General features: G+C 30.8%; 1 protein-coding gene across 1 annotated transcript in view; it reads left to right on the forward strand.

The window, feature by feature from the left end:
- LOC108904498 (neuroligin-3-like) overlaps positions 1 to 11,345 on the forward strand; it is a 50,535-nt gene extending 39,190 nt beyond the window's left edge. Inside the window, exon 5 of the mRNA XM_018707087.1 lies at positions 11,190 to 11,345. Coding sequence (XP_018562603.1) covers positions 11,190 to 11,345 — 156 coding nt within the window. The remainder of the gene's footprint in view (positions 1 to 11,189) is intronic.
- Positions 11,346 to 11,626: the final 281 nt, after the last annotated feature.

The raw sequence follows: 11,626 nt of genomic DNA on the forward strand, positions 1-11,626 counted from the left end.
GCACTTAACGTTGACTTGAGCATCGAAAAAATCGTCCACAACGTCGAAGATTTATATTTCTTAGATAGTTCTTCAAAATACACCATTACTGCGTTTTCTGAGAAAGTTTGGACATTTTTGGCTAGTCGCCAGTCCATAAATCGGCTTAACTCAGCTTCATACCTGCTTCTGGATTTTGTGGGCAGCAGTTCCGAACATATTTCGCTTGCTTTCTGTAAAATCTCTTCAGAATCACACATTTTCACACCCAAACTTCGGGTATTCAACAATTTTTGAAGTATCTAATCAACTAAATAAAGGAGCCGTGACGGTTGCTATGAAACTCAGCCAACTTGAAACATTGCATAATTTATATAACCCTGTGCAAAATGTTTAGCATACGGCGTGTGCAAAATACCGTTTTTAGAGCGTGTTTCCGTGCGCAAAACCCCCTTTTGCAAGGCAGTTGTATAAAAATATAATTCTAATATACTTAACTAATCTAAATTAAAAAGAAGTTGAAGCTTTAATAATATTACTACAATCATGATCCAAACTATTAGTAAAATTATTTAATCAATTTGCAGTACCATATCTATAATACATAATCGTAATATCAGTCGTATAATTTTGTTTAGTGTTATTATACGATATAATATAGAAAGAAACTTGTCTTATTTTAATTTATCAAAGTGATTGACATTCAAAATTTACAAAAAGAACCATCTGAATATCGTCCAACATAATTGAAGATCAAACGAACTTACCTGTAAATGGAGTTCGATAGTAATTATGTGAGGCGTCCAATATGAAGATATCGTTTACTTTTCCATAGAAATTTAAGATCGTCGGATCAAGATCTGTTGTTGTTAACCTATAAAAAAGCCAGTAAACAATCCATGAGCAGGGATATCAAGAAATTATTGGAAAAATCTGGAATAAACATAACATGTTTAAGCCTCAATGGACACGCCATGCTTCCACATTAGTAGCATTCAAACAAGGCCTCCCATTAGACACTATTGTGCAAACTGCAGGGTAGGCAAAACCAATTACTTCCAGCAAATTTTACAATAGACCGGTGACACACCATAATGACTTTCGAAGAGAAAATGCTAAGGCTGAACTTGGAGACTAATTTGAGAATATTTTTTAAATTTATAATATTTAGTTATTTTGTTAAGTAAAGAAATGTTTGGAAGAGTTAGCAGTCATCGCAACCATCTCTGAACATCTATGTGGTAAAACAAGTGATATTGAGGACTGGACACCGATACATAAACGGAGCTCAAACGGACTTACCTATAAGTGAAGTTCGATCGCAATAATGTGAGACGTCCAATCCGATGATATCGATGAGTACGACAGAGGCGTACTACGTGGTAAAATATGTGATATCTTCGGCTTGGAAGCCTCGCATAATTACGATCTAACTTCATTTACAGGTAAGTTCGTTTGATTTCCAATTACAACAGAGAACCGTATGAATATCGTCCAAAATAATTTTACAGTACGGAAAATTAAAATAATCCTCGTTAGTATAATTTAAACGAATCCCAGGCATTTTTATTTAAATTTTAGGCAAAAACAGAAACAAGAATATTTTGACAACTAACTTGACAAATGTTATTTTAATTGCTTTTGTAGTCTTTCTGGTCATGACCAATGAGTAAAATAATACAGGGTGTTATATTTAAATTAATAAAGTTTTAGCTGTTTCAAGTTATCAAAATGTAAAAGCAAAAATGAAATGTTTTAATTTGTTGGTATACCATAATTTAATTTGAAATTTTGATGAAAGTTATTCACAATTAATTTTTATGTCTATATAGCGGACTCGAAAATAATCGATTTACTTTGGCATGTTTTTATTAATCATTAAACTCTAAAATTAAAACCGTTTGCTACCAAATTTGATATGAATTATTACATAATTTTCATTTGTCATGGGTACGAAGCAGGTTCTTTACTTTTACAAAATATTTTTTTCGCAACAACCATTTCTTAACAGCTGGCCTACTTAAAACGTTTTCTGCATTTGAACAGAAACAACATCTTTTATCAAGAATAAGTTTTTTCATAAAATGAAAATTTAAAAATATTTTCCCCCTTTTCAGCTCTATCCGTAGACACTATACAGGGTGTTTGTAAATAAGTGCGAAATATTATAGGGGATGGTTGCTGAAGTAATTTTGTGAAAAGAAGTTCATATAAACGTAGGTCGATATACGCTTCGTTTCCGAGATACAGTGTTTAAATTTTAATTTTTTATTTATTTTTTATTAATTATTTCAAACCGCTTTAAAGATATTGACTTTAAATTTGAAAAACGCCTTAGAGGGATAAATGTGCATTTTTTTGGGGTGATCCAAATATTGCTACTTGCACCAGTAGCGTTCGTAAGAGAATGCCACAACCTTTTTTAATAAAAAAATGGTACGCAACTGATTTTTTCCCATTTTTTTTAGCAATTCGCCATCAATTCTGAATGAAATTGGTCTCTTCAATTTTTTTCGTATGATGCACCGTTTTTTGAAGGAAAAAAATAAAACATATTTTATTGTAGGTTTTTGTTAATCTTTTATTTAAAGGTTTCTTTTAATAAAGCCTTATTATGGCCAAAGTAAAAATGCAATTCAGCGTTGGAAATAAAAAGTCGATATGAATGTGGGTAAAAAATTCTTCGATTTCGAGATACATGACGTTCAAAATTCTTTGAAATAATTGATAAAAATAAATAAAAAAATTAAAATTTAAACATTCTGTATCTCGGAAACGAAGCATATTTCGATGTATGTTTATATAGGTAAACTTTTTTTCACAAAATAATTTCGGCAATATGTCCTATAAGAATAAACTGTTTTTGAATTTGAATTTTTGAATTTGCAACTACGCCTTAAAATATTTCGCATTTATTTGCCTGTACACCCTGTATATTATTTATATACAATTGCTATTATTTTAGTGTTGCATATTTAATTAAATCACCCTGTATACCTACTACTACCATTATTTATGTTCAATTTGTGGATTAGGTCTGTCAGTTCTTTTGATTATTATTTCTGGCTTATTTTCTATAGATCCCAAATTCTTTAATCGGTCAAGATATTAGTACAAATTTCAAAAACAAATGTTTTATTTTAATTCAATATTCACTTTTGCTCTATCAGTAATACTGAGTATTTATGTACAAACTAATAAAAAGCAAATTACATACAGTAGGAAGCCGTAAAATGTATTAGGTGTTCAAATGTGATCAAACTCTCAAATGAACAATAGAACTTAGTAGTTCTAATTTATAGAAAAAAAAATAGAGATACGGAATTGGTTCAATTATTGTGGTTCTAAATGTTAGGGACATAAATAGATAAACTTAAATTGTTAGACGATAAAAAGTACAATAAGAAAAGAAGCCACACAATCTTTTGCAATCTTTGTTAACTGAACTTTAGGGTGGCATGTCGCTTCTAGTTCTGGGCTTTAAATTCTCTGGAGGACGTTAGACACTAAAGTTAAGCTGCTGATTTCGGCCCTCTCACGAAACAGTAAGTTGTCCCACGTTATTATAGGACCGACTTACGAAAGTAGGTTTTATATGGTCTAGCAAATTTGATTTGAAAAAAAATGGTATAGTGACTGGTATTATCTATAGTTATGTTATTTTTAGCGTCACAATTAAGTAAAATATATATTTTTACTTTGAATTTACAATTCTTACTAAATATGACAGGTTCTAAGAAAATCACAACTTATTTATCATACCTTAAACATAAATAGCATATGTGTATGTAATTCTCGAGTTAATAATAATATTATTTATTTAGTTAATTCTACGTAGGTACTTCAAATTATTATTAATTATACCAAATTAGAATTAGACCCTATTAGAGTATATGAACGCAACAGCATGCCTTTCTTGGTCATCACATGGTGCTGACTGTTGAGTTGCAAGTTGTATTACATGTTCAGTTCTGAGAGTGCAAAACATACCAGTTCATTTTTTTTCTTCAAAATACCGTTTTAACACAATTTAATTTTTGAATTTAAATTGATTTATTCAAATTTTATAGAAGTGTGAATAAAATATAAGGGCTTTCTCAAATTGTTTATTTTAGTTATTCTTATGGAAATAAAAAGAAATGTTTCATTTACGTTCAATACTAAGTAAAGGTGTCTGGGGTTACTCAGAATTAGACATGAGGATGCAAGTATGGAAAACATGCGAAAATAATTGTAGTTTCAATGAGTCTAATGGAAAATAAGTTTGTTTATTTCTACAGGATATAATTTTGGACTGTGAAATTAATAAATTTTTTATTAATTGTTTTAGTAGTAGTTTATTTAAAATAGGAACTCCTAATATTCACAAACATTCTTAAAGACAGAACAAAAAAAATTATTAAAATACAACAAACAATAGTCATATCACAATATGTTCATTCAGACATACATTTATCATCAAATACCACAAAATTCACAACTATATCACAAGTATTTTAAAAGTTTTTTTTAAATGTTATAAGCTTATCACAGACTTTAACTTCATTTGGTAAAGAGTTATATTTAATTAGGCCTCGCACGAATAATGAGTTCATACCCTTACTTGTATTGGATCTATCCATATGAAAGTTATTTGCACTTCTAGTAACGTACTCATGAACTTCATGATTAAACCTGATGAACTGACTTAAAAATAATTTGGCATCAATCCTTTGATTATCTTGAAGATGAAGATCATTACAAGTCAACCTTTTGATTAATGATTGCCACCGTAGCGTCTTCTGCATGTGGAGTATAGGAGTATATCTTTTACATTTCAGAATTAATCTCATACCACGATTTTGAAGCTTTACTGTTGTTGTCTCCATACTTAATGTTATATTATCTTTATCCATATTTTTATCTTATTATGTTTAGAAATTATCTTTGTCTTTTGTACATTGTAGTTTCAACTTATTCCTCATCAAGTAGTTTTCAAGCTTGATTAATTCATCATTCATTTTTTGAGCAGCTGTCTCCAAACAATCATCAATATTGCGTAAAGATGCACAAAGTCCGAATTTACAGAACAATTTATGTCATTCATGTAGAATATGAATAGTAACGGTCCAGTGACAATACTTTGTGGTACACCTAGATTTATCTTCCTTGCGGAAGAGACTTGGTTATTTATTTTCACAATCTGTTTTCTATCACTTAGGTAGCTTTCCAATCATTTGAAAGCCAAGGATTTAAGACCACACAATTCTAATTTCTGCAAAAGAATGCCTCTGTCAATTATTTCAAATGCCAGCTTCAGATCAATGAACACTGCCACAATATACTTTCCTTTATCAAAGATGCCTTGAAATATTGTGTTTAGGCGAAAACCATTCACGACACTCTATTACCTAGGTTTTCGCTTCTATCACGACATTTTATTACCACTATATCCTATCTGACAAATTTAGCAGGTAATATCTGTTAAAATTAATGAATTGAAACAGTAGACATAAGTTGTCATAAATGTAAATTTTACTACTTACAATGTTGTATCACATGAACATAAAATATAACAATTATAACAACCCATCATCATACAATTAGCAATATGGTTCAACACAGCTACCACTAACTTGAACTCCCACTATAAGGATAAGAATAATTTTTACAAATAATTAAATGAACTCGATTGTTTAGAATTAATTGAAAAAGAATGTGAGCGTGAATATGTAAATGAGTGATCTGGTTTACAATAAGTATTCTGACCTGAAATCAATTTTACCTCATTGATGACAGTAGGTTGTGTTAAGTAGTGGTCAAAACATTTCGCCTAGCGCTGTTTCTCGAAATGGGTGAAGTGGTAACAACCAGAGCTGGTGGTATGTTTCCTTTTGGGCAACTGTAGTCTCTATTGACAATTTACCGAACTCCAATAACGATGAAATACTCAAATCAGCTAAGAGTGCGAAATATTCCTAGCAGTAGGCCAATGTGCTGCATAAAAGAAACAGAATTTACAATATTCCAGAAGAATAAAAGAACAATGTTTACAAAGCTGGAAATGGAATTAAAATTTACTAATAATACTGCGTTAATTTATGCTTATTAAATTTTATTCAGAAAGAAAAGTTAGAAAACCCACTCTGTAGATATATGGCCAATGTAATCATAAATTCAAAACAATAATCAAATATAATATGACTTTGATTAACACAAATTATATCAATCCTGCACTATTATTTTCCGAACCAAGACAAAGGCAAATATGCCTCTACTTTATAAATTTCGAGGTTTCCGTCGCCCTATTCCAATCCCAATTAGGCAACCACATTAACATATAGCACTAATGAATGTGAACTATAAGAAAATGTAATAATGTGGATTATGTAGATCAAAATTATTCTAACGTAGAGATAGGCTTTATTCATTACGCAGTAACACCGAAACATAAAATTAAAAAATGTTATTTTTGTGGTCCAATCTATAGTTACACATGATGTCCAAGGTAATCCAGATATAGTTAGAAGGGTGTAACTGTGTAATTGTGAAACCGAAATTATCTTAGTCTAAAAGTTGATAAGGATATAGAGAATTTGTCACAACTGTAATTTAATATTTTGTCGTATCTAAAGTACCTACTCAGGTATTTCAACTATTGATGTAATTCTTTTCACCATAGATTGGTGAAATTTCGTCGGATTTGAGCGTTTTCGAATATGAGAATGATAACAAAACACTGAATTGTTGTCAATTATCTAAATCATGAATTTTTTACTTACTAGCTAATAAAAATAAGACCAGAAAATTTTTTTCTGCAATGAAAATCTGCAAAAATGTACTTTCTCTACAACCCAATTCTAATAATTGCCATTGTACAGGGTGTCCCGAAATTCATGCAACAAAATTTGGTCACAGATTCTTAAGACAAATTTAGGGGACCCGTATTTTTTATTTTTGCCAAGTGGCCCCCTCTTTCGGAGTTACAGCCCGCTGAAGTTTGCCGCTAAGAATAATCTTTTTTTTTATATCTCAGAACCCTGTTGTACGAGATTCACTAAATTTGGTACACAGGGGTTTTATGACATGTGAAATCTGATGGTGCTACGTTTTTTGGCGGGGAACCCCCTTAAGACAATTTTTTCGTGGGCCCCCTTGTCTTTGGAGCCAAAAAAATGTGGTCGCATATTTTTTCTTAAAAATTATCAGCCCACTAGAAAGTCATTAAATTTAGAAACTTTTTGTCGCTTTATACATTTTTCGTAAAACGCAATGTTTTCGAGAAAAATGTCAAGATGTGATCGAATGCATATCGTAATTCGCCATTTTCCTCAAAAACATTGCGTTTTGCGAAACGCAAGAGACAAAAAAGTTTCTAAATTCAATGGCTTTCTAGCTAACCTAATTTAAAAAAAAAAATCAAATTTGCGACCAAATTTTTCTAGTTCCAAAGACAAGGGGGCCCACGAAAAAGTGTCTTAAGGGGGGTTCTCGCCAAAAAGCGTTGCACTGTGAGATTCCACTTGTCATAAAAGCCCAGTGTATCAAATTTAGTGATTCTCGTACAACATGGTTTTTTTCAGGGGTCTGTAACTCCGAAAGAGGGGGCCAGTTGGCAAAAAGAAAAAATACGGGTCCGCTAAATTTGTCTTAAGAATCTATGATCAAATTTTGTTGCAAGAATTACGGGATACCCTGTATGTTTCAAAGGTTTTTGGAAATATATCAGAGTAGAAATTAGCATAACAATAATATGTTGTGTTTTTGACTGTAACTAAATAATACGATATACAGGGTGTTTTCAAACATGATGAAAGATTTTTTTAATGATATATAGAATTTTCAACAATCATAAACCCTCAAAGTGCAAAACGATACTTAAAATTAATAATTTTTAATTTAATTAAATACATTTTTTAAACTTATTGACAGCCTCTGGAGTCGTCCTCTATTGAAAAAAATGCGAACAGCTGTGGCCATAGATACCACGCCGCGCCGTCTGCTTTTCTGTATCATCTTTTTTTTTTTAATGAACAGAACATATTAGTTATCAAACAGTTAAGTAAAGCTATTTATTTTTTTGAATTCTTATTTTTAGCAGTGTGTTTTTAGTGAAGAGTATGTCTGGCGTTTGTGGGTCAGTGTTAAAAAGTGTAAATAAACACAATACAATGGTCCACCCATAAATAACAATGAATTAATGAATGGTATATGGAACCGCCGAGGAAAATATGTGCACAAAGTATTTATGCCAACCAAGTATGCATTTTTCAAATATTTTCTCCAGTTTGTGTCTGCTGATATGTCTTCAACTTAATAATTATAATTTCTAAATACATAACGGTAAAAAAATTGTGATAGATTAACTTCAAAATAAAATCAAAACCATTACAGATGGCGCCCCTTAAAATACTAAGCAGTTATTGTTTACGATCCAAAAAACTTTCCTAACTTAAAAACTATCTTTGCTATAGTAAAATATGACTTGAACACTTCATTTTTCTTAAATTTTTGAAGTAAAGTAGGGCAAATAAAATATTTAGTTTATAATTTAATTACGCGACCTTGTACATTGCTGAATCTTCCAAAAATTTACCAAATGATAGGAATTTATATTAGTGTAGCGATAGTAACTGAATGATATATTCTGCTTGTCCTGGAGCAGGATAAAGTCGTCTCAAGGGTTTTAAGTCCCTACAGGGATTTAATGTATTAAGGAAGAGGAAACGTTATTTCGAGGTTAGGAAATGTGGGGTTTCTTCTAACCGGTTTACTTACGGTATTAAGAATTTCAGAGACTCGTTAATAACTGGGTTGAAGTCTGTACAGAGTGGTCATTAAGCAACGAGATATGGAAGATCACGGAAACAATAATTCCAATATAAGCTAAAAGTTTTGAAAATAAAAATGTAAGTAAGTAAGTAAACATTTATTTCCTCAAGTTATTACACTATGAACTTACATAAATAGAAAAAAAATTTTTGAGATTAGAGAAGAATAACATAAAAACCGAATTAAAGGTGTAAGGAAAGTATTGTGTTGATGATAAATATTAAGTAAGTATACCAACATATTTACATATCTGCGTTTTTTGCCCCAAAAATGGAAAGAATGTAAAAATTAAAAAAAGAAGAATAAACATACCCATACAGTATAAACCTACAGCTAAACATTAAAAATACAAAGGGAATAAAAAATTTACAGTAAATAAACAGACACATATTTATGTATTTTACATGTACAAGTTAAAACTTAATATTAATAAAAGACGTGATACACTCTTATTGCCTTAGAGTGCACTGATAAAAAATTCATTTAAAGAATAGAATTCATGACCTCGTAAAAGGATTTTTAGTTTTCGCTTGAAAACTTTACTGTTTAATGTCTTCATATGAGATGGTAATTTATTATAAACCTTTATCCCCGAATACAAAGCACCATTGCGAGTTCTATAATTATATTGTGGTAAAGTGAGATTTTGATGACGTGTAGGATAACTATGACAATTACTTGGTGTGTTGATCAAATGTTTATTTTTATGAATTAAAATAGATAATCTGTAAACATATAGATTAGTAAGGGTAAAGATTCCAATTTTTTAAAAATATCTTCTGTAAGATTCTCTATGAGGTAAATCACATAGAATTCTTATTGCCTTTTTTTGTACCAGGAATACATATTCAGAACTAGTAGATCCTCCCCAAAACTCAATTCCATATTGCAATACACTCTGGAAATATGCATAATAAAAAATCTTTGCGGTAGAAAAATCAATATTTCGTTTAAGAGTTAGTATTGCATATATGGCTTTTCCTAGCTTTGTCTTTAAATTGGTTATGTGCTCCATCCAATTCAATTGAGAGTCGACATAAATGCCAAAAAATTTTGTGGATTGTACTGAGCATATTTGATCACTATTTAATTTTAAAGAGGTATCTGTAATTCCACGTAATTGAAATGTTATACTGTTAGTTTTATTGCAATTTAGCATCAGCTTATTTGCAAGAAACCAATCAGAAACGTGTTCTAAAATATTTTGTACTTTGGTTATTAAATCGTTTTTGTTAGCATTCTGTATTAACAGGCTGGTGTCGTCAGCAAATAATGAAAATTTGATCTCTGAAAAATTTGGGACGATATAATTAATATACAACAGAAATAATAGTGGTCCCAAAATAGAACCTTGTGGAACTTCGTTTTCAACTCCGGCAAATCCGGAATGAATTTTTTTTGATACACAACTTTTTATTTCGACTATTTCAGTACACATCTGGCTTTCAAATAAATATGTTTTATACCAATTGTTTTCCTTGACAATTATGTCATAATACTTCAGCTTGTCAAGTAATTTTTGGCGATCAATACAATCAAAAGCCTTTGACAGATCACTAAAAATGCCTAACGGGATTTCCTTATGTATCGTCCCTCTTATCACGTAGGGGCGTATAATCCAAGAAATGGATATACACATACGCCTCTTCGTGATAATAGGGACAGCATGTTTATACGCTATCATATTTTATTGTGACACTGTGTCTCTAATGATTGGAAATACTTATACTCAAATATTGAAAAAAGACCCACCACAAGAAGTAACACCGACGTTGCGATAATTTTTCTGAATATATTCCTCTCGTGAAAATAAACAAAAAATTAGCGGTAGATTTTTTTCCGAAAACACAGTTTCTTATCAATTATTCAGAAACCATTGAAGATTTGTACATATTACCAGTAGCATCGAAATTACTTCTGAAGAATTTTATACTAACAAAAATATTATCTGATATCACAAAGAATCTTCTTTTAAAAATTTGTACAGTTCTCTTCCAACAAAAGCATTTACGTTTATTTTTTTCATGGAATTTCTGAATCAAGGTAGATAATTTTTAATATAATTGCGTTTTGCCATTGTCTGATCCTGATGAATTTATAATATTTTCATAATCTTTTGGGTTTTCTTCATTCTACGAAAAAAATTCAGGAAGCATACAACCTTTTAATAAAGATAGAAATCATCTGTAAATTAATAAATACATATTGAAATATTTTTACAGTGTAGAAATTAACGCTTGTTATCCTGGTTAATAACGTTTTATTAGTTACCGTTCCCTAGTGAATTTGCACTGTTGGAAATTTATGTAATCATCATTAGCTGATACCAAAATCGTGCAAATTATTTTAGTAATTTTATTTGTAATCATAAAATTCTAATGTAGGGTCATATTTTCCAGAGAATGGGCACAGTACATGGCGAAGAACTTCCTTATATATTTGGTGCACCTTTAGTTGATGGTTTCAATCACTTCCCTAAAAACTACACACGATCCGAGCTGGCTTTGGCGGAGTCGTTTATAATTTACATCGCTAATTTTGCTAGAACGGGGTGAGTACAATGTTGTTATAATATGTAGTATATAAAGAAAAGTAAAATTAAGACTACTTGCTGACTCAGTTTTCTCGTATTTAAAAAAGATTTATCAAATAATCCGAATCTCGGACCTGCAAAGCCCTCGCATCCACTATTCGAGGCTACTCTTGTTCATTCAGCATTTGACTTGATTTCTTCTGTGATATAACGTTTAGCCTTTCCTATATAAGGGCTTGTTCTAGTACTCAGGATGTTCTATTTGCTACTGCTTCTGGCCCTAGGAAGACCGTTTCGGACCGC

This window comes from Anoplophora glabripennis, unplaced genomic scaffold (assembly GCF_000390285.2).
Source record: "Anoplophora glabripennis isolate ALB-LARVAE unplaced genomic scaffold, Agla_2.0 scaffold150, whole genome shotgun sequence".
NCBI classification, from domain to species: domain Eukaryota; kingdom Metazoa; phylum Arthropoda; class Insecta; order Coleoptera; family Cerambycidae; genus Anoplophora; species Anoplophora glabripennis.